The following is a 24,924-nucleotide window of genomic DNA, read 5'->3' on the forward strand; positions in this document are numbered from 1 at the left end:
ATAAATAAATTTATGAAGGCCTTAAAGGGTCACATGTAATACTAAAACAATGGAAATGGTGGGTATCATGCGCTATTCACGAAATCAGTCATTCCCGCAGACCTGACAGGTTCAGTGACAGCGGGTCCTGCGATCCACCTGTTAAGCATCGCATCTAGGTTCATATAGAGAATACAGAGCAGATGTATCAAAAAGTAAAATGAATTTAAAAAAATATATATATAAAGTTGCAACAAACACACTGATAAACCTTTTTATTAAAAAATTTATAATAAATTTGCCTTTCAAAGGTTTACATCGCCTCTCAAGACTAATAAGGAGCATAGTTAAGACATTGTGCAGCTACCATGTACAGAGCATCAAGATTCAGGCCAGTTGCATGAGCGATTTTGTGAATACACCTACTTGCCAGTGCATGTCCTCCATTCTCCTCCCCATTTGCTGCATTTTCACCATTCTTTGTAGATGGTTGTTGGTTGTTCGCTGTTGCAGCGGCTGCAGCTGCGGCGGCGGCAGCCGCTGCCGCAGCTTGTTGTTGTGCAAGTTTGTCCCTATATGCTTGCTGCCTCGTTTGTACAACATCAGGCATAACCGCATCAATCAGGGAGAGAGATTCAATTGGCCTTCCATCAAAGAGCGTGCCGTCCTGAAGAGATAAACAAGAAAGGAACAAATTATCTTCAAAACTACTACTAACTAGACCGATAGTCTATGACAATGAATAGGGGTGAAGAGAGTTCGATAGGGGAAATGCTGGTGACAACAGGTTCCCTTTAAGACCCCCATGCACACGACTAACACAGTCCGCGGTTTTACGGACCCATTCAGTTCCATTGGCCGCCGACACCTTTCCATATCACTATGGATGGGTGTCTGTGCCGGGAATTATGGAGCATGTTTTATTTTTTGGGCCGGGATCCCATACTTTGTATGGGAGAGCGGCCCGAAAATGCGGGCGGCTGTCAGCAGCAGGCCGTGCCTGCAATTGCGAGCCGTGATTATGGGCAAAGCCGTGTGCATGGGGCCTAAGTCATGACGAAAGCCCCGTGACGTGAACCTAGCTTTACTCTATGGTTATATCTTAACACTAGCTTGCAGTAATAAGCCCCCCAAAAAAAGCAGGCTGTAAAGTTATGTTCCTCTCATGTCCCAGGTTTACTAAATTCTCCCCTGGACCTTTGTATCTAATTAGACAAAGCCAGGAAATCCCATTTCCATGCGATTTCCCGAATCAGTTTCCAGGAAGCGATCGATGACTTCCAGGTCACCTGATCGCTCTAAGTTCAGATAACTCTGGCTGCCCTTTTATAAATGAGACCAATTTCAGCATTCTAACCTACATATTGGGTTCATTTTGAGAAGCGTTATTTGTATGGTGTGCAACATTGGAAGCCAAAGGGTTAAACACTTTTGAAAACAGATTCATTGATACATTGTTCCCAGTTCTATTACATTTGGCTGTACATGTTACATTCCTAGTTAACTGTATAGGCCATTAACCCCTTGGTGCCACAGCCATTTTTTTTTGTTTTTGATTATTGCTTTTTCCTCACCGCCTTCCAAAAGTCATAACTTTTTTTATTTTTCCGTCAATATAACCATATGACGGCTTGTTTTTAACTGGACGAGTTGTAGTTGTTCCCAGTACATTAAATAACGCTGTGAAGCGGGGAAAAAAATATTTGTAAGGTAAAATGGGAAAAAACAGTGATTTTTTTTATGGCGTTCGCTGCGCAGGAAAAACGAGATGTAGGCTTCCTTCACATCTGCGTCAGGGTACCGTTCATGGGTTCCGTCAGACCTCTCCATCAGGGGAACCCATGAACGGAAACCAAACGGAAACCATAGCTTTCCATTTGCATTGTCATCGATTCCAATGGTAACGCCTCCGCTGCGAATAGTTCCCCTTTTGTCTCCGTCCCGTAAGGTTTCCATTTTTTGGGTGGAATCAATAGCGTAGAAAGGTGATGGAAAGGTCTGATGGAACCCCGACACCGATGTGAACGAAGCCTAACTTTATTCTACGGGTCAATTTGATTACGGCGACAAAATTTATATACCAGTTTGAGTCACCATATCGTCAGCCATAACTTTATTTTTCTGTCGATTAAGCATTGTGAGGGCTTGTTTATGTGGGGCGAGCGGTTAGTATTTACTGGTACCATTTTGGGGTACACAAATACTTTTTGATCACCTTTTAGTGAAAGATTAGATGGCCAATAACACAGCAATTCTGTGGTTTGTTTTTTATTGCGTTCACTGTGCAGGTTAAATAATTTAATATTGTAATAGTTAACTTTTCCAGACACGGCAACACCAATTATGTTTTTTCGTTTGTTTTTTTAATTACTTTTGGGCAAAAATGGGAAAGGAGGGGGGGGGGTTCTGAATGATTACATTAAAAAAAAAATAAAATAATAAACCATTTTCTTTTACTTTTTTTTTTTATTAGTCATCCTATTGTTGGATCGCTTGCACAATATGCGGCAATACTTATGCATTGCAGTACATGTTTTTTTTTTTACCGGCTCAAATGAAGCCCTGCCTATTCCAAGGTTTAATAGAAGCAAAAGAACAGTCTTCATTAGGCCCCTAGGGTGCCATGACAACCATTGGCACCCCGTGATTGCGTTGCGTGGTGGGTGGGGCGATGAGTGTTGAAGGGGCTGCCCCCTCATGGGCTTAAATGCCGCGGTCACTATTGACCGCGGCATCTAAGTGGTCAAACGACCAGGATTCGAGAGATCTCCTATCCCGGCTATTACAGTGAAGTGTCGGCTGTAACATACAGCAAACACTCGCTGAGTATGCACCTAGCTCAGCCCATGAGCCCACTCTACACATTCCCTTGCTGGCTATGATGTAACCCTACGTCAAATGTTGGCAAGGAGTTCATGTTTATCGTGGGGTCTGACCTCCGCCAATCTGTGCAGAAACACTGCAGCCACTTCATTGTTTATAAAGGTACAGCGGCTCGTCCAAGTCAAGCGCTGATTGGCAGAGGCCACCAAACAAACTTTGAAGGCCTACCCTAAGGGAAATCAATGTTTAAGTCTCAAAGAAGTAGTATAATGTTCAGCACCAATATTTAAGTACCGTCAGAGTATGTTTAAATACTGCATAGAGAAAGGACATGAAGCCATTATCAACTGATATTCCATCTGGAATTTTGGTAGAAAAAAAAGCTTACCTCATTAATGCTAACTTCTGCTTCCACATACTGCAATCCTTTCTGAATAATCGAGATTAAAGCAGCAGGCGGCACCAGGGCACCATTGATATTGGATTGGCTGATATGGCTTTCGATACCAAATGTAAATGCAGAATGGGAAAATCCTATTTAAAAAAACAAAACAAAGAAAGACGCAGTTGAAAAAAAATGTTATAAAAAAACAAACAAAAAAAAAAACACTATAAAAGACATGAATAATCCCTTGGCTTCTGAAGCAAAGTACATCAGCAGCAGCTGGTAATGAGAAATACGTAAGAAAAAAAGTCTTACAAAATTGTCCACACTTTGCGTCGTACAGTTCCGGCTCTGTGCACACAAGCCTCATCGCTTCTGTTCTTAACAGAGTCATTACAGCTATGACGGATCAGTTTTTAGATGGATGTGAACCAATCCGGACTGATCCCATAGACTTAAAATGGAGTCCGCTAGATTTTCGTTGACAGTAAGAGAAGCGCTGCAGATGCTATTCTTGCCATCAGAAACACAGGAACCCTGACTGGCAAGAACCCAGTGCAAGTGTGAACAGAACCTATGATACTATTGTGTAAGAGAGTATGTGTCACACTCTTCTATATGTACAGACATTTATATTAACGTATCTGTACAACTTTCTTATGTGGAACAAAGGAAAAAAAAAAAACTCAAGTGGGGTCAAAAACGGCTACGTTTGCTATTAAGATTAAAATTATAAACACATGGGTTTCTATAAAAAACACTTTAACATTCTTAAGTTACTTGAACAATGGTTTTACTCTACCCAAAAAAAAAAAAAAAACCTTAAAAGTTTTTGTTTTTTTTCATTATGTTCATTTATCACCTATCCAAAGGATAGGTGATAAATGTCTGATCGGTGGGACCCACACCAATCCAGAGAATGGGGGACCCCGGAGTGCCCTATGTGAATGGAGCGGTACTGAAAATGCTCTACCACTGCTCCATTCACTTTCTTTGGAACAGCCCAATTGAAAGAATGGAGCGGTGACAGAAAATGCGAAATCCCGCACAATTCATACAGGGCACTCTGGGACCACGCTTCTGAATCAGTGGGGGTACCAGTGGCCACACCCCCACCGATCAGACATTTATCACTTATCCTGTGGATAGGTGATAAATGATCATGAGGAGAAAACACCCTTAAATTCTAGAATTAATCAAAGTTCAGCCTGCTTCACAACAGTGAATATTTTCTTGAGAAATTCCTATTTGCCAACCTACCACATCTAGCCACTGTAGTAAAGTACAACAAACAAAACGCAATTGTATGCCTTTCAGAAGGAGGCGTCCATTAGATCAGCCATCAGAAGGTGTAAAACATACACATTACACAACAAAGTCCTGTACAATACATGTGAATACCAAAACATTAACATGTGGATTTTATTGTGGATTATTGCTGCAGGTTTCACCCTTTGCAATGTGAATGGTGACATTAAACAGGTTATCCCACAATTAACACCTATCTGCAGAATAGGTGATAAATCTATCATCGCTGGGGGCCCCACCACTGAGATCCCCTCCTTTCTCTAGAACACCAATATCTATGGGGCCGACTGAGACAGCGCTCGGCTGTTTCCAGAGATTGGTGGGAGTCCCAAAGATCATACATTTATCACCTACGCTGCAGATAGGCGAGTAATGTTAACCGTGGGAAAACCGCTCTAACTAATTCTTATGGCTCATTCACACTTCTGTATATCCGATATGTATTAAGGCAATGTGCACAGCATGTTATAGTCTTAAGTAAACGCCAGGAAAACTCTTAAACATAGTCCGTGACGGATGTCTCAACAGTGGTATCCGTTATGATGGAGTTCAATAGTTTATGTTAAATGTATACGTCATGGCATATTTCATGGCTTCCATGTTAAAACAAATGTATATCGTGCAGTATACTTTTTTGTGGGATCTCTTCTACGCTTCTCCATCCTCAAAAATAGGAAATTTCCCGACGTACATGCTAAATGTAGGGCCGAAATAGGAGGTGCACAGAGCCTAATTATGTTTTTCTTTTAATTGGGAAACATGTTTAAATGGTTATAGTCACATTTCCGTATAATATGTACGTTTTTTAATCTGTATTCCCATGTGAAAGTGTGAAGGAGCTATTAGGCTGGGTTCACACTAGTCAGATTGGCCGCAACCAATCCGACCAAGAATCCCCAAGACAAAACTTCACCAAATCGTCCAGAATTTGGTGCGGATTTGCCGCTTTTCCTGTGCAATCTGAGAAAAAGAACAAACAAAAAAACACTGGTTAGGACAGTGGATTTTGCTGCAGATCCTCAAGTAATCCACATTACATTACATTAGTTGTGGATTTTGTTGCAGATTTTTTTTTTGTCCCCATTAAAATTCAATGCGGAAAAACCGTGCACTTTCTGCAACAGAAATTGACATGCCAAGGATATAAAAGTCTGCAGAGCAGGTCAGTTTTCGTGAGGAAATATTCTGCAGCATGTGTTGAGATTTGTAAAATCACATCACCTTTGAGTCTACTGTAATCCACATCGGATTTTACCTGCACAATTCCACAGGTAAAAACTGCCACTTTTCCGTCCAACGTGGAATTCTTCTTATAGTGTAAAGTTACTTACCCGATTCTTGCAAGTATCGGTATACCAGGAAATTGACCTCATCACTGCTTATACTCATCTTTATGCCCACTTAAACCATGAGGTCACAGCAAACTGCAGTTATTTCCTAAGGGTGGAATAAAGGCAAAAGATTATTTTTAGTAATAGATCAGTTTCAAATTTAAAGCACATACTTTCCATGTTCGCACAGAGTAGAGATGGAGACAAATGCTATAACAAATAAGGCTCTATTAACACTTGTGTTAGGGACTCTTCGCATTGCGTTTTGGCCTACCGTTAGAGGAGTACGTCAGTAGGACACCCGACGCATACCTCCGGTGCAACGTATCTGACTGTATAAGCATAAAGTGGGAAAAGTCGCCCGAACCCCATATATGGACAGTGATAAGCCACAATGCCGCAGTCTCCAGCCAGATTGCTGGAAGCGCTCTGGCCAGGGACTGCGCCTCTGGAGAAGCCTCTGACATCAATGTCCATATATGGACAAAGATGCCAAGAGCTTCCCCAGTGCAAAAGTCTGTGGGCAGAACGTTTCCAACGCTCTGCCCGAGGACTCCGGCATTGTATAGCTCCATACATCACAGCGTATACAGATTGTGATGTTTGGAGGTTACGGAAGTATACGTTTTACGTATACCTGGGACAAATGCCATACAGTGGCATCAATCACCCATAGGCTCCCATGTTTAAAAAAAACGTATACTGCACAGTATACTTTTCTTGCGGGATCCCTCAGGATGGATTAGTGTAGTCTACTACGCTCTTCCATACATCAAAGAAACGTATACGGACGTATACCAGCCTAACGGAGCCCAAAAGGACACTGTCTCCATCAGGCTAATGGAGCCCTATGGATACGTTTGGCGCGTACGTCATAATTTTTACCGACGTGCACGATAAATGTAGGGGACAAACGCGATGTGAAGAGGGCCTTAGGGCTTCTGGTCCCAGTTGCTTTATGATGGTGGGAATAGTGTAAAAGGTTGTGGTACTATGAAATATATACACAAAATGGAGGCTACAATGTGAACAGAGCCTAACAGATTGTACCACCAATTTTATTCTTCTACCCCATGAACTGATGGCCACTTCAATTTAGACATCCCAATAAATTATCTGCATTTCAGCATAACCTTTGCATTTACCCAGAAACATTTTGCTATTTTGGGCGCAAATAGTAGGGATTTCCCCCTGCAATAATGGAAATAATCCTACTTTCCCCAAAAAATTTATTTAATGTCAGACTTCTAGTTTTCCTATTAAAAGATGATCAAACACTTTAAACCTCAGAAAAAAAGACAGATATTCCTGCGAAAAGGAACACGCATCTATAAGAGTATGGAAGAAATCTTTCAAGAGCATCTCATCAAAATGCTTATTTGCTGCTGTCTGTACAAGTCATTTTAGACTTCTAAAATAACATCATAAGCCAATTTTATTCTGATAATTTACAATGTGAAGCTTCAGAGGAGAAGGACAATTCCTTCATTGACTGGGAAAGGAACGGTTTCAACTCTCCTAATATTTGGCACCACACTTGCTAATGACCAATGCAATTGGTCCAAACGCTCACTAAACAAGTGCACAACTGTTCAGAGACAGGCAAACACATCTTAGACCGAAACGGGCATGAGAGGTTGTAAGCGGCCACTGACAATCAATAGTGTATGTTGCCTTCCATATAGTCCCCCCCCCCCCCCAACATTTAAACCGGTCCAATCCTATGTGACCCTGGGAGGTAAACAGTGCCAGAGATGCCCGACAACCAATTAATCCCATGTCCATACTGAAAAAACATGCATACTGGGATAGGATAGCTTTAATCTATGGTCAGAATTATTGGCAAAACAATGGAAATGTATTATTTAAAAAAAATAAAAAAATAAAAAGTTAGACATTTAAATGAATGCAATTCATTATAAAACGACAATGATTTCAAATAAAAAAGCTCTTTAAGAAAAAGAAAAACTCCAGTCAAACAAAAAAGGCCAAAGCTTAAGTAGCCTTAAAAATGACAAGCGCTCTTTGCAGTTGCCACTTTCTTTCCCTTATCCCTGTGCTCATTGCACGGAGCGCGGCACTTCAGGAAAAAGTGGAACAAAAGAAAAAAAAGAAATACGTTCTTTAATTATTTCCCCACTATTAAACTTAACACAGATGGTACTCTAGAAATTGCTATCAATTTTGACTGGATTTGATCTTTAAAAGAGAAACGGTCCCAGGAGATTGAGCTCTCTCCATATAGAAGTCTACCTTTCTATGAGGCAGACACTCTAGCTTCCACCACAGGTACCGGCGTTGATAAGCAGACATAACCTCAGGATCTTTGGGCGCTCAATATCCAGAAAAGCCGCCCCCTCACATTACATCTGTATGGTGTCTTTCACCAATTTTGTACACCGTATTTCCGATTCTTGCTACAAATGTATGCGAATATTTTCTTTCCCCACTTCCATAACACTGAACATAGTTGCATGAGTGTCCCCTCATGGCTACAGAACACAAAAATGTAAAATCAGGAGAAGCATACATTTACATGGTCTCTGTTGTTTCTAAACCAGTTAAACTTTAAAGTTCAATCACATGGGAACGTTTCCTTGTGGACATAAATAATTGTACACTATGCAGACGAGGGGAGGGGGACTTTCAGTACAATGAAAACATCGAAGGTTATCAAAAAGAAAAAAAAAAACGTAAAGAGCACATCTTTCTAAAAAAAACTTACACATGCTCATGAAGGCTCCTGTACTCGAAGACCCTACCTACATCACGTTAGTAGCCTATGTCTGAGGTATACATTAGGAGGACTCCCGACATATACCCCTGACAGAAGGCTGCAATGGGATACGTTGCAATAGGAACAATGTGTGCAGTGCTCTAAGCAGAATATGCCGGTGCTTAGCATGGTCTGTCCTGATGTGCGCTGCCTCCCTGGTGCGGTGCATCAGGATGACCGGGCTCCTGCCCTGTACAGCCACACTACAAAGTAGAATAAAAATTTTGCTGAACCTTTGTTCAGACCTGCACTTTAGATGCTGCATCTGATCGTACCTGCCCCCACTCAGCAGAGTCTGCAAACAGCGAAGCATATCCTAGCTCTAAGCCCGCAAACCCTGGGACACCGGTTCGCCTTTCATCATGCCCGGGCCAGCGTGACAGCTTTTCAGAGGGTAGCGTAGAATGTCTAGCTGACTCTGCTGCTCCCAGATTACGGCGCTGCTGCTGGGGTGGGTGAGCTATGCAGCACACAGGCGGACTGGAGCTGCGGTGATCTGCTGTTCCAGGGACAGGGTGGTCGGTATAGGAGTAGGGCAGCCTTTTCATTGTAGCGCCGTGTTATCTTCAGAGGTATACCTTGGGAAGATCTCCCGACTATTAACTCAGACAGAACAGTTGACAAATATCCCAGTGGGATAAATCGCCCATAGGGTACCGTTGTAAAAAAAAAAGACACTGCATACCTTTTTTTACGTGATATACTGGACTCACTGAGGCCAAAAGGACACTTTTGGCCTCCGGTCGGGCTTATGATACCCCATGGACACCTTAGGCCTGTACGTCGAGTTTTCCTGGCGTACACGCTAAATTAATATCAGAAACGTGATGTGAACTACACCTTAGACTGCATATTTTACCTCTAAGAGCAGCAGTTTGTGCTCTAGAGCAGCTCTTGTCCTACTGTAACTGTCAATAAGAAATTACAACCAATTATCCGGAAACCCTGAGGCGATGGAAACCGATCGGGATGCGGTCAGTCAACCTGTATAGAACAGTCCCTCCCTTCACAGCTGTGTCTTCTGTGTCAACCTGGATTAGTCCACAAAGGCACATATACAAATAATTCCCAATGCTGGCCTTTCAAAATGCTCCTTTTAGTGATTCCACTCATTCCAACAGGGGTCAGACTGGCCAAAAACAGCAATCAAAATTATGGTAGCATAAAAAATAAAAATTCCTTTTAATGGCGCAACTTTTTAACTGAACTAAGATCCATCAACTCACCAGAGAAAACTGATATTTTCACAATCCTCGATAAGAATGGCTTGTGAAAAATGAGCGCTACCTGTAAAACAAAAAAAAAAAAAAAAAGAAAAAAAAAGGTTTTTATATTGGAAAACTTAAAATGGTATAAAACAGTTAAGAATAAGGGGGAGCTCAGATGTAGCAAATTTGCAGAGGATTTACCATTAGTTTGCACTAATTTCCACAGCTGATTTTGGCATGGATCTAAGCCTTTGCAGCAAAAATTACGACAAAGAGGAAAATCCGCAACAGAATTTACACGCTGCAGATGCAAAAATCCACAGCAGGTCTTTAACGGATATTCCCCTCTTATTGGTACAAAGTTAATGAAGAAACCAGGGACAGAAGGAGTATGTAAGTGGTTAATATGATTTATTGATAAGTCTAAAGGATTTAAGAAGGTACACAGGGTTTGGAAAAGACATCCCATTGTGGGAAAACCCCTTTAAGTTTAAACATTATCAATTTCGTGGGACTAGATATGAATAATATGCTTGACATGGATAGAAATAGAAAAGGTGTCCAAAGGTCATCTCCAAGTACAGAAGCGGTTGCTATGACAATAACGCAGGCCTCAAATTATGCCTTGAATTTGCATACTACTCCAATTATACTGTAACTCATTGTACAATCGGAGGAATACAGCGGAGAAAGTATCATCAAGGAATGAGAAATGACCTCTAAATAAGAGTTAAAGAGGCTCTGTCACCAGATTTTGCAACCCCTATCTGCTATTGCAGCAGATAGGCGCTGCAATGTAGATTACAGTAACGTTTTTATTTTTAAAAAACGAGCATTTTTGGCCAAGTTATGACCATTTTCGTATTTATGCAAATGAGGCTTGCAAAAGTACAACTGGGCGTGTTGAAAAGTAAAAGTACAACTGGGCGTGTATTATGTGCGTACATCGGGGCGTGTTTACTACTATTACTAGCTGGGCGTTGTGTATAGAAGTGTCATCCACTTCTCTTCACAACGCCCAGCTTCTGGCAGTGCAGCACTGTGACGTCACTCACAGGTCCTGCATCGTGTCGGCACCAGAGGCTACAGATGATTCTGCAGCAGCATCGGCGTTTGCAGGTAAGTCGATGTAGCTACTTACCTGCAAATGCTGATGCTGCTGCAGAATCAACTGTAGCCCCTGGTGCCGACACGATGCAGGACCTGTGAGTGACGTCACAGTGCTGCACTGCCAGAAGCTGGGCGTTGTGAAGAGAAGTGGATGACACTTCTATACACAACGCCCAGCTAGTAATAGTAGTAAACACGCCCCGATGTACGCACATAATACACGCCCAGTTGTACTTTTACTTTTCAACACGCCCAGTTGTACTTTTGCAAGCCTCATTTGCATAAATACGAAAATGGTCATAACTTGGCCAAAAATGCTCGTTTTTTTAAAATAAAAACGTTACTGTAATCTACATTGCAGCGCCTATCTGCTGCAATAGCAGATAGGGGTTGCAAAATCTGGTGACAGAGCCTCTTTAAACATTTACTAAAAGAACCAACTGATTAATATGTTTTCTTCAGACACAAAAACTGTGATAAAACATCATGTCAAAAAAATACGAAGAAAATATAGATTTCATAATAGAAGCTGCCCTTAGCAATAACTCTATACAAGGGGTAATGCCTTAGAAGTCAAAACCACCCCCTACACCTTCAGAAAAAGGCACCCATAAGGGCAACACACCCTGAAAAATCTTTGTGAGGCACCAACGTGTAGAGGGAGCACAAGCATACCAGCGGGGTGGGTCGGGGCGAGACAGTCCCAAATTCCGGGGCGGGACAGTCCCAGGGTATGTCCCGCAGATAAGAGTTGAAGCCAATTCTGAAGGAGGGAACAGTCAGCTCCCTGCTTCAGAATTAGTTTAGAGTAGAGGAGCAGAGGGAGCTCCTCCGCTCTCAGAGGACTCCACAGGCACAGCGCCACTTTAAGCGCTGCGCTCCGGGAAGCCCTTGACGCTACTGTCCACATATGGCAGTGACGTCAGTGGCTACTCCTGGAGCGGGAATCCCCGTTGCAGACTCTGGCCATATAGCGATAGGAAACCACTGAAGTCACTGACCATATATGGACTGTGACGTCAGCAGCAGTACTTGAGTCCCCAGGCAGAGCATCAGCTGATGCTCTGCTCGGGGACTCCAGTACTGCTGCCAACATCACTGTATGGATATGTTTGGACAGTGACGTTGGCAGCAGTGCTGGAGATCCCAGGCAGTCCATCAGCTGATGCTCTACTCGCTCCAATCGATAGGAAACCCCTGAAGTCACTGACCAGCATTGCTGGAGTCCCCAGCAAAGCGCTAGCTGATGCTCTGCTCGGGTACTCCAGCAATAAGCAATGTGACAGCCCCTTGCGGTTATGCCATTGATAACACGCCGACACGAACAGCACAGGAAGCAAGCCCTCAGTCACGTGGGGCCATTTCGGAGCGTCATCAATATTAGAAAAGCTACAGGACTTCCGGGAACAATTCACCGGGTTTGAACTGCACCATTTAGTACCGAATTTTAAATTAAAGTACATTAGTACGAGACTTTTTTTTTTTTTACATAAAAATATTAATGCAATTTTTGGTCCCCGGATAACCCCTACAGTGATATCCATCACTCAAGGAATTTTTTTGTTTTTCTCCACGGAATATTTCCATATGCAATAGCGCAGCAGATTGCCCTATTCCATTCAGTTAAAAAAAATATATATATAATTTCAGACTTATATTTTGGGTAATATTTGTTTTTGTCAGTATGGACCCATTACGGAGAGTCATTTAGCGCAGAATGTGTGTGGCGGTAATGTATCAAGCACAAAGCCATATTATGGTTACATTTTGTACGTAGGTCAAATAGGGCAGTCATAAAAGTCCACGAGTTCCCTACACCTCAGATTTCATATAGTGACATTGTGTTTTTTTTCTGTTGCGTTTTGTACCAAGAAAAGTCGTGGCATGCTCTTACATACTCCATATGTAAGCAGTGCTTCTAAAGAGTATCTCTGTACATACAGCCTACCAGAGAGCCTGTACGGCAGAGCACACACTGTACTGTGTCAGAGCTGAAGGATCAATGGCCACGTCATTCTTATGTTCGGTAGAGGCACCAGTTTCTCTACCCCTTGGCGACATGTCACGTAGTATTACAACGCTGCCACTAAGGGGTTAGAACAATGTTACGTAACAGCGATGGAGCAGGCTCAGAAGCGGAGCCTGCTCCATCACCAGCGGGTGTCAGCAGTATATCACAGCTGACACTCTGGTCGCCTGCTGTTACAGCAAACGCATGGCTGATTCCTGCCGATTAACCCTCTAAATGCTGTGATCAACTGCGACCGCAGCATTTCGTTGGTTTGTACGCCACCGGTTATCCCTTTGACACAATCGCAGGTGTGCCGGCGGTTGCTATGGCAACTGTCGGCCTAACAATGGCCTCCTGGCTGCCAAGTATGGAAGCCTATTAGGCCCCGCCCAGATGTGGTACCTAATAGGCTTGAGGTCAGTGAATAACTGACAGCTCGAATACACTGCACTATATATGTAGTGCAGTGTATTAGAATAGTGATCAGGCCTTTAGGTACCCTAGTGGGAAAAAAAAAAAGTTTGTAAAAATGTTGAATAAAAAAAAATTCAAAATAAATAAGGTTTCAAGTTACATAAACAAAAAAAGCCTCTTTCCCCCATAATAAATCTTTTATAGGAAAAAAATGAAAACATTGAAAAAGTACACATATTTGGTATTGCGGCGTCCATTATGACCCCAACCTTAAAATTCATTTCCCACACGATGAACGCCATAAAAAAAATAAAAAAGTGCCAGAATTACTGTTTTTTGGTCATCTCACTTCCCAAAAAATGGGAATAAAAATGTATCAAAAAAGTCGCATATAGCCCAAAAAGGTACCAAAAACCAAGCCCTTATATAACCTTGTCAATTCAAAAATAAAAAAAGTTCCAGCTCTCAGAATATAGTGACGCAAAATGTGCAGTGTGTTCTAAAAGCTGATAAAATTGGGCACCATTTATCAATGCGACACTGGCCACACATCTATGAATTATTAATTATTTATCCCATTATTATACCCTCTTATTATACCCGGATGTGCTCCGCACGGATTACATAAGCCCCATCATAAACTGAAACCCAGCAAAACCCCAAACCACTACCGCCAAGCAAAATCTAAGCTCCAAAAGCCAAATGGCGCTTCCTCCCTTCTGAACCCTACATTGAGCCCAAACATTAGTTTACGTCCACATATATGGCATAGCCAAACCCGGGAGGGCCTGCTTCACAGTTTGCGGTATTTGTCTTCAGTGGCACAAGCTGGGCACCACATATTGCGCACTCAAATTACATATCTGTGGAAGAAATACAATTGTGGGCCAATGCTGTGAAAATCACCAAAATAGAATGCAAACGCACATGGTGTGCTTTCAATTCTGAGCCCGGTCATACATCCGGACAAATAATAAATGTCTTGAGGAGTGTAGTTTCCAAAATGGGGTCAATTTTCGGGGGATTCCACTGTACTCTGGTACCTCAGTGGCTTTGCAACTGTGGCATCGCGCTTGAAAAGCAATCAAGTAAAATCTGAGAACCAAATGCCAGATGGTGCTCCTTTCTTTCTGAGCCCTGCCATGTGCCCAAACAGCAGTTTACGACCACATATAGGGTATTGCCATACTCAGGAGAAAAACCACCTCAACATTTGTTACTCAATATCTCCCATTACCGCTTGTGAAAAGGAAAAATTGGGAGCTAAATCTAGATATTTTTGGAAAAAAATAACTTTGCCTAATTCTAATAAAATCTAGGAGTGAAAATGAAAACACCTGTGGGTCAAAATGTTTACTACACCCCTAGATGCCCTGAGAAGTGTAGTTTCCAAAATTGAATCACTTCTGAGAGTTTCTACTGAACTCGTACCTCAGGGGTTCTGCAAATGCGACATGGCACCTAAAAAAAACAATCCTGCAAAGCCTGCATGCAAAATAGCGCTCCTGCCATTCTGAGCCCTGCCGTGCGCCCAAACAGCAGTTTAACACCACATATGTGGTACTGCCGTACTCAGGAGAGATTGCTTTACAAATGTTGGGGTTCCTTTTCTTCTGTATACTTTGCAAAAATTCTACAATTTTAGTTTCATTTTTACGGCCCAATTCCAATAAATTCTGCAAAAGGCGCATGGGGTCTAAATGCTCACTATACACCTAGATAGATTCCTTAAGGGGTGTTTTTTTTTTTACTGTTTTGGTCCCTTATGGGTTTTGCAAATGCGACACGGCACCCAAAAAAACATTATAGCAACATTTGAGCTCCAAAAGCCAATTGGCGCTCCTTCATTTCTGAGCTCTGCCATGTGTCCAAGGAGTAGTTAATGACAACATATGGGGTATTGACATACTTGGGAGAAATTTCTTTGCAAATGTTGGGGTGCTTTTTCTCCTTTATTCCTTATTGAAATTAAAACAATCTGAGCGTAAACTACATATTAGAAAAAAATAAATAAAATACATTATTGATTTTCAAGCCCTAATTTCAATACATGCAGCAAAAAAACCTGTGGTGTAAAATTGTTCAGTATACCTCTAGATAAAACTCCTTGGGGGGTGTAGTTTCCAAAATAATCTTTGTGTTTCCTATGTTTTTGGCACCATAAGACCTCTTAAAACCGGACATGGTGCCTAAAATATAGTCTCATAAAAAGGAGGCCCCAAAATCCTCTAGGTGCTCCTTTGCTTCTGAGGCCTTTCTTTCAGTCATGTAGCACACTAGGGCCACATGTGGGAAATTTCTAAAAACTGCAGAACCTGAGCAATAAACATGGAGTTGTGTTTCTCTGGTAAAACCTTCTGTGTTACAGAAAAATTTATTAAAATGGAATCACAGCAAAGGATTAAGATAATTTCTAAATACTATTTTGAATACGGTGAGGGGTGCAGTTTTTAAAATGCGGTGACTTATGGGGGGTTTCTAATATACAAGGCCCTCAAAGCCAACTGGGCAATAAAAAAAAAAATCTTGAATATGTCAGAAATTACTGCTAAAGTTCTAAGCCTCCTAACGTCCTAGAAAAATAAAAGGATGTTCAAAAAATAATGCAAACAAAAGTAGACCTATGGGAAATTTTAAATAGTAACTATTTTGTGTGGTATTAGGCTGGATTCACACGAGCATGTTCGGTCCATAAAATGCGGAACGTATTTCGGCTGCATTTCCGGGACCGAGCACACTGCAGGGAGCCGGGCTAGTAGCATCATAGTTATGTACGACGCTAGGAGTCCCTGCCTCGCTGCGGGACAACTGTCCCGTACTGTGATCATGTTTTCAGTATGGGACAGTAGTTTAGATGCCGGGACACCTAGCATCATAGATAACTATGATGCTAAGAGCCCGGCTCCCGGCAGTGTGTTCGGTCCGGGAAATGCGGCCGAAATACGTTCCGTATTTTACGGACCGAACATGCTCGTGTGAGTCCAGCTGTACTATCTGTTTTACAAGCCAAACATTTAAATTCATAAAAAAGCTAATTTTTGTGAATTCTCGAAATTTGTGTTTTGTTGTTTTTTTTTACAAATAAATACGGAGTTTATTGACCAAATATTTCCACTAACAAAGTACAATATGTCAAGAGAAAACAATCTCAGAATCGCTTGGATAAGCAAAACCATTGCAAAGTTATTACCACGTAAAGGGACACGTCAGATTTGATACAAATGTGCTGTGTCCACAAGACAAAGGGGTTAATCAGAAACTGAAGGAATATCCTAGCAACATTTTATCAATGTCTTTCATCAGACAACACCTCTGCATGTTTTATAGTGGTAACAGAACCTTGTAGCCTCAAAGGCTATTGCATTTTTCCTCCTCATACCTAACTTACAAACGCTCGTTCCCGATTATTGGCCTGTGTAAATAGAACAGCAATCAGCCAAGAAACGAGCAAACGCTTATTCGTTGGGTGATCAGTTTGTGCAGTCTATAAAATGATCGTTGCCGGCAGCACATCTCCCTATGTAAACAGGAGATGTGCTGCCCAAAAAAATGCAAACTGTTGAAGGATCATAACAATTGTTCGTCCCCATATAGTAAAGCATCGGCATGTGTAAAAGGGCCAGCTAACGTCCGCCGATCAACTTCTTATATCGTTGATTGGCGCTTGCTATTGGTAGAAATCTGCCTGTGTAAACCAGCCTTTAGGGCAAGGCCCAAAGGAGCGACATTGAAGCGGCTGCAATACGTCCGACAGCCGCGCCAGCACTTTTTTTGGCACAGCGGTCACGTCGCTAGTATTGGCCGTGCACTGTTGCCGGTAAAACGGCTGTTTACCTGCAAAATTGTGCAGCCAAAAAAACAAATAAAAAAAAAAAAAAGGGACGTATTCATTAATGGCCGCACGATTTTGCTGGTAAATAGCCTTCACCTGCAACAACGCACACCGATTAACTAGCGACTTTACAGGGTGCCGGCGCTGCTGTCAGAGGCAGTCACACGACTGCAATGCTCTGTGTGGCCTTACCTTTACACTGCAGCTCTGCCTGTTCTGATTGACCGCATTGTACAAACCTAGGCCCACCGGAAGGTCAGCAGGAACTCCGAGTGCTTTTCACTGCAGCAAGTACAGAATGAATGCAAACTACAAGCAATTACCAAATATAGAGGAAAATGAGCCCCAGGAAAGGGGACAGTCTGGAGATTGGCTTTAATCTTTATGGTATCTAATAAGAGGGGCTTCTTCCTACAATTCACAAGCATGGGTGGATTTTAGGAGGGATTATTTGTTTATTGCAGCTTTAGACACTTCTCTGTGCTGAACAAGCAGTTAATTAAAACCAGCCCCACACAGAATTCAGCACGCAGGATATACGCCGCCTTCACAGAAAAGCTTCATTTGTTCCTAGAATCTCCTGTTGGTTCAATAACCAGCTGGCATCTTCCCCGCAGCATGCAAATGTGTAAACAAGCTCCAGCGAGCACTCCGAGGACCACAGCAAGGTAAAGAGAACTGCACTGGGCAAGAACGTTTTACATTCAAGGAAAAGAATAATAACCTATTATTGGGGCAACGCAGAGAAAGTTGCTTTGTGCCAATGCAGCCAGAACACTAGTAATATTGCTAAAATACAAAACTAATGTCACTTAAAGGGATATTCCCAAAAACAACAACTAATCACCTATCCAGTGAGAAGGAGCCGCAATCGAATATGCGCCCGATGCTCGATTTAATGTCTATGGGACGGAAATAGCCAGGCACTGTACTAGGCATTATTGGTCATTCCAAAAGACTTTAAAAAAGCAGAAGCGCACATGCTCGACTGCTGCTCCATTCAATGCCATCCTCGTTGCAGTCAGTGAGGAGAAATGGGGGTTAGGGCCCCCTGTTCTCACAATCGCTGGGGGTCCCAGCAGTGGGGCCTCTAACAACTGGACAACCACCTATCCTGCGGATAGGTGATAGTTGACGATTCTGGGAATACCCCTATAAAGCTGTAGACTAGAGTAGTGCAGAAATACTGGGCAAATGTAGATACAGAACTTTAAATGGCAATGACCCAGGATGTGGTGGTGTTTTCACAGACAATTCTGTGGAAATAGTTTATCATTGACAAACAGACATGACTAGATGTCCATTATACTATCGGTGTACCTGTATATTCTTCCCAATAAATGGTGTATTCCTAAAATAGTCTTAGTGACATGTCAGAAGTCTGGATTGGTGGGGGTCCAAGCACTTAGACCCCCACCAATTGCTAGAACGAAGCAGCTGAAGTGTTTGTGTGAGCGCTCAGCCGCTTTGTGTCTGTGCTTTTTCCAGAAAGCCGATGTATCGGAGTACGGGCTCATAGACTTTCTATTGAGTCCGTATACCGATACATTTATTTCCGGAAAGCCAAACAGACACGAAGTGGCTGAGCGCTCACACGAGGGCTTCAGCTGCTTCGTTCTATCGATTGGTGGGGGTCTCAGTGCTCGGACCCCCACCAATCCAAACTTCTGACACGTCACTATGACATGTCAGAAGTTTGTCAAACGTTCAGCTACACTTTAATTTATATCATTTCTTATTTTAGTAAAATGCGTATTTTTTTTTACAGCATACATCAATAATAAATTACAATTTAATTTTGTTGTGCAGGTTATTACAGTTGCAACGATACTAAATGTGTATATTATTTCATGTATTGGGACTTTAATGATGTCTATGTACGGGTATATATCTATATGCCAGTACATTAGCCTGTGTACTTATTTAGGGCAGACCTAAGTATGCCCTAACAGGAAATATGGTCAGGCAGCCCTGGGGTCCTTCAATGGAGCCTGGGCTGACGGTTTAGATAACTTTAGATGACTCGATCGCGTCAGGGATTCCCCGTAAAATGATCAAAGGGGGAGCGCTTCTCATTTTCCCCTTGAATTCTGCGGTCAGCTTTGATTGCCGCATTCAAAGAGATAATGATGGAGATCAGAGGTTTCTCGGACCATGAATTGATGTATTTCCATACTAAGTGGCGATCGGACGCATAGCTTAGTATTGAAATACATAACTTCACGGTATTGAACTGTCTGCAGGTGCACAGCATTGAAATAGTCATGTTCGGACTTCAGCAGTGTTCGGACTCCTTAGGGCATGTTCCCTGATCCCAGCGGTCTTGCTGGTTTCATTTACCACTGTAGTCGGATGTGCCATAGAAGTGAAAGCTTATTTAGGTCTCCTTCACAAAGAGAACATTATTGGCATTTTAAACTGCATCAACAATTGCTTCTAAAAACACTTGTAAGTTTTCAAATAATATATGAATTTTTGTGTGTCCTTTTTAATTTAGTGTCATTTTGTACATGCTTTTCTTTCCTGCCATTTTTTAAATCCCATAGTGAAGCCAATGGGAAAAAACGCCATATCCAGAGCATGCTGCGTTTGGACAAAAATGCCACAGACTGACTACAAAGTTAGCACAAAAAACGCAGCAAAATACTTTGCGTGACTCCAGCCTTAGGCTACATTCAGATGAGCGTAGCTAATCTCGGACATAAAAAGCTAAAGAGGTGCAGCCGTACGGGGCGCGTGGTCACGGATCCCCCATATACTAGAGTCTATGGAGGGATGCGTGACACGCCGTATAATAGGACATGTCCCATTTCTTCACAGCCCTTCACACGCTCCATTCAAACAACGGTCATGTGAACAGCCCCACTGAAGTGCAGGAGTTCATGTGACGGCCGTCGCTTTAACAGCGATCACACGGACTACATGTACGCTCATCTGAACGAACCCTTATACTGTCCTGTCTACACAACGTAGCACAAAAACGCCACTTTATTTTAGATTAGTCTGAGTTGGCAGTTGTCACATGTTTTGTGAGGGTAGAGTTAAGTCCTAACTTAGCAAAATAAGACCTTTCTATTCCTTATAATGGAGTTAACTCTTAGGGTATGTTCACACGGGAGCCTCCATTACGGCTGAAATTACGGAGCTGTTTTCAGGTGAAAACAGCTCCGGCATTTCAGACGTAATGACATGTGCAGGCGCTTTTCGCTGCGTCCATTACGGACGTAATTGGTGCTGTTTTTCCATGGTGTCAATGGAAAACGGCTCCAATTACGTCCCAAGAAGTGACAGGCACTTCTTTGACGCGGGCGTCTTTTTTACGCGCCATCTTTTGACAGCGGCGCGTAAAAAAAATGACCGTCGGCACAGAACATCGTAAAGCCCATTCAAATGAATGGGCAGATGTTGGCTGGCGCATTGGAGCCGTATTTTCGGACGTAATTCGAGGTTAAAACGCCCGAATTACGTCCGTAAATAGGGTGTGTGAACCCAGCCTTAGATGTCTCTCATCATAGTGATAATAGCGATTAGTAGACCACATTTTTTAAAGCAGGTCAGATGAACTTTTTGGCAGACATAAAAGACTTCAATCATAATACCCAATCATTGAAACACACCAATTCAGGTTTATATTGGTCAGAACGATTAGAAAATGTTCGGAAACGTGTGTAAATTCAGCCTGTTGCTGTCAATACATTTAAGATACACTACATGGGAAAAAAGTATTGGGACACCTACAGGAGCTTTTATGACATCCAATTGGAAATCCATAGGCATTAATAGGGCGTTGGATGTGCATACTTTGGATGCAGGAGTTTCCGCTGATTATTTACAGCGCCAATTTATCGATCTGTTGTGACTTAGGATGATCTGATGGTCAAAAACTTTTACCCTGTTTGATTGCATTGTACAAAACACTTTGAAATATTCTAATAAAATAAATTGCATTGATGTGTGGATTGCGGAGTGTTCATAAAGCTAAAATGTCTGATAATTCTTTGCCCAATTACAGACATTAGTAAACAGTCAGGCTATCCCCATACATATTAAATTGCCTGCTAAACCAATTGAAAATCGGCAGCCAATATTAACCTGTTAACGCCGAAGGACGGATAAATCCGTCCTCAGCAGCTGCTAGTTCGCGCAGGTGGACTCTGATCGCACGGGTACTGCCAGGGTACACACGCGATCAGCGGCAGGAGCACGGATGTTATCCACAGCCTGGCTCCTGCTGCAACTGCCGGAAACTAAGCGCTCTCCGATTCTGGCAGTTTGACCCATTAAATGCTGCTGTCAATAGCGACAGCGACATCTAATGTGTTTAGCAGAGGGAGGGAGCTCCCTCTGACACCCCATCGGCACCCCCGCAAAGAAATCGCGAGGCGCTGTCAGGTTTCCATTGCAGCCGGGGGCCTAACAAAGACCCCCAAGTCTGTCTTCAGCAAATGCCTGTTAGGCCATGCCGGAGGCACTAAGGGTGCCTGTCAGTTTTACACTGACCGGCAATAATGCTTTGGTATACTGAGCATACCAAAGCATTATATATGCGATCAGTAGACCACATAGTGAGGTCCCAAAAAGTGGTTTTATTTAGTAAAAGTGCCAAAACAAATAACACATACACATATATGGTATCCCCGCGATCGTAACAACCTTAACAATAACATGAACACATTCATTAAACCACCGGATGAACGGCGTTCAAAAAAAACGCACAAAAACGGCACAATTCTCTCTTTTCTCCCATTCCCCCCATAAAAAAAATGTAATAAAAGTTAATCTATAAGTCCTATGTGCCCCAAAATAGTACTAATGAAAACTACACATTGGCCCGCAAAAATCAAGCCCACATATGGCCACATTGACGGAAAAATTAAAAAAAATTACGTCTCTTGGAATGCGGCGATGCAAAAACAAGTAATTTTTTTCTAAAAGGCTTTTTATTGTGCAAATGTAGGAAAACATATAAAACTTTTACATATTTGGTATCCCCGTAATCGTGCCGACCCATAGAATAAAGTGAACATGTTATTTACGCTGCATAGTAAACGGCGTAAATTTATAACCTGAAAATCAATGCTGGAATAGCTGCTTATTTTCAATACTCTCCTAAAATAAAGTTAATAAAAGTTAATCGAAAAATGGTGCAATTACAAAATACAACTCGTCCCGCAAAAAACAAGCCCTTATACGGCTATGTCGACGGAAAAAAAAAAAAGTTACGACTCTTGGAATGCGACCGTGAAAAAACAAAAAATAATCCTGGGTCATTAACGCGCAAAATGGCCTGGTCATTAAGGGGTTAATGCTTTCTGTACAGCTAGTTCCTTGTTGTTACCGACCTTGAAGTATTTTTATACTTCTGCATATCTGTTATTTTGAAAACATAATCTTGCCGTTTTTAAGTGTAAAATTCGGTGGCGATTAATTTCCACATCTTTGTAGCAGTCGGGCCTAGATTTTTCTGATAAAAAGCTCAAAATCCCCTGCATGCTAGGATTGTCACGATACCAGAATTTGGACTTTGATACCGATACTTTGTGTTGTATTGCGAATTTTTGTTAACAAAACGATACTTTGCTAACAGTAATTTAAAAAAAAATAAGTTCTTCCATTTTGTGATGTGAGGTGCGAGGTGTGATGATGAATTTTGAATGTGCCTCACATTAATAGTAATTAACCCCATCATGTTTCTCAGTCATAATGGGTTAATGTGTAAAATACATGATGGGGTTAATTGCTATTAATGTGAGGCACGTGGAGGTTAAATTCATCACACCTCGTGCCCCACAATAAGCGAAAGAAAGACGTTTTTAGTTTATTTTTTTACAGCGTACACATTATAAAGGACGCAAAAAAACAAACTGTTGTGCAGGTTATTACGGCCGCGCCAATACCAAGTGTGTATATTTTATGTATTATAGACTTATTTTAATGTTTATTGTAAAAAAGGTGTATGTGTATTTTTTTTTTAATTTAACATTACTTTATTTTGAAACTTTAAAGACAAAGTAATGTACTGCCATATATCTATATGCCAGTACATTAGCCTGTGTACTGATAGTACAGGCAGTTGTTAGGGCATACTTAAGTATGCCTTAACAGGAAACCTGGTTAGACAGCTCTGGGGTCCTTCAATGGACCCTGGGCTGTCTGCCCATATATGGTATGTCCCTCAATCGCGACACAGGAATTCCCTGTGACGCGATCCAAGGGGCACCCCACCTTCTCATTTTCCCCTTGAATGCTGCTGTAAGCTTTAATCGCAGCATTCAGGGGAATCACTGGGGAGATGAGAGGCTTCTCTCATCTCTGCTGTTAGAGCGGGGCTGCAGCTGTGTAATACAGCCATTGCCCAGCTCCTGACAACAAGTGCGCGCGCGGTCAGCATGAGGTGATGCGGCTGGCGCTGCACTAATGAGCGGCGGTTCAGGCACTGAAGACAGAACATAGGAGTGTTTTGCAGTGCGTCCACCATGTTCTGTCTTCAGTGCTGCCGCACATTAGTGCGGCGCTGGTCGCATGACATCATGCTGACGGCGCGCACTTGTCAGGACTCGGGAGCAGAGCAATGGCTGTATTACACAGCCGCAGCCCCACTCTAACTACATTCATGTGTTACAAGGCGAAGCCGTGCGGCCGCACAGCTTAGTATGGGAATACATGAAATAACGGTATTGAACCATATGAGGGTGCACGGCATCGAAACAGTATTGAAGTTTCGATGCATCGTGCGTCCCTACTGCATACACAAAATAATATGCTGGCTGCTTGCAGCCACCACTAGAGGGAGCTTACTGCATACTTTATCATGGAGCTAAAAATGTAACAATATGCAGTAAACTCCCTCTAGTGGTGGTCACAGGAAGCCAGGATATTATCTTTAAAAAAAGCTTCAAATCCCCTTCATGCTTTATCAATAAAATGTAGCTCTTGTTGGCAGAAAGATATGTTAGAAACAACCTAATGCAAATTAAACAGATTTTTAGTCGCAGAAATTTCTGCAGCAAAATCTGCAGCTTGTACATGTGGGCATTAAGAACTAAATTAGCGCAGAAAATAGCCACATGTCTACCAGCTTTACCAAACACATCTGCAGGTGGATTGAGCAGTCATTTCAACGTGACAGATCTTTGTTTGGCAGTCACTTAAACATGCACACTACTCAACTGGACTACTCAATTGTTCATGTTTACGGGGGGGGGGGGGGGGGGTTAGCTGTGGCGAGACGATCATTCAACTTATAGCCACCTCATATATGGCCAGCTTCACAGTAAAAAACCCTCATCAGTGCCGGAGACTCCAGCAGGAGATCATCATCACTTGGTGACCAAAGTTGGCACAGCATTTGTCTGCACTGACCATTATGTCACACACGGTTCCTAAATACATTTAACACAGACAATATTTCCGTGTGGTTTGCCAGATCTTCTAATATTAGGGAATCAAACAGACAATAGTAGGTAGATTTCTTGAAGGGGTACCTGGTTCAGACAAACCCCATCTATATGACCAATTAGAGCTTATGAATGTGACCTCTTTAATGAGTCTATGCAGGCAGAAGTTTCCGCAGTGGGAGTCACCGGGCCCTTTTACACCGACCAATTATCAGGCAAGCGAGCGTTCACAAAACGCTTTTTCCCGATAATTTCACTGTGTAATCAGGGCAACGATCAGCCGAATGACCGTTCATCAGCCGATTGTATTGTTTATGCAGCCTAAAAAATAATAGTTGTCGGCAGCACAT

General features: G+C 42.3%; 1 protein-coding gene across 10 annotated transcripts in view; it reads right to left on the reverse strand.

The window, feature by feature from the left end:
• TBL1XR1 (TBL1X/Y related 1) overlaps positions 1-24,924 on the reverse strand; it is a 137,212-nt gene that overhangs the window by 39,376 nt on the left and 72,912 nt on the right. For 6 of the 10 annotated variants that reach the window (XM_075861644.1, XM_075861640.1, XM_075861635.1 and 3 more), the window contains 4 exons: positions 9,829-9,889; positions 5,827-5,932; positions 3,191-3,336; positions 406-646 (listed from right to left, as the gene is read on the reverse strand). In XM_075861644.1, the coding sequence (XP_075717759.1) occupies positions 406-646; positions 3,191-3,336; positions 5,827-5,884 (445 nt within the window). In that variant the 5' untranslated portion in view covers positions 5,885-5,932; positions 9,829-9,889. Of the gene's footprint in view, positions 1-405; positions 647-3,190; positions 3,337-5,826; positions 5,933-8,079; positions 8,312-9,828; positions 9,890-24,924 lie in introns of those variants that run through there. The other 4 variants (XM_075861642.1, XM_075861641.1, XM_075861639.1 and 1 more) reach the window with 2 other exon arrangements.

The sequence above is a fragment of the Rhinoderma darwinii genome, chromosome 4, assembly GCF_050947455.1.
Source record: "Rhinoderma darwinii isolate aRhiDar2 chromosome 4, aRhiDar2.hap1, whole genome shotgun sequence".
NCBI classification, from domain to species: Eukaryota; Metazoa; Chordata; class Amphibia; order Anura; family Rhinodermatidae; genus Rhinoderma; species Rhinoderma darwinii.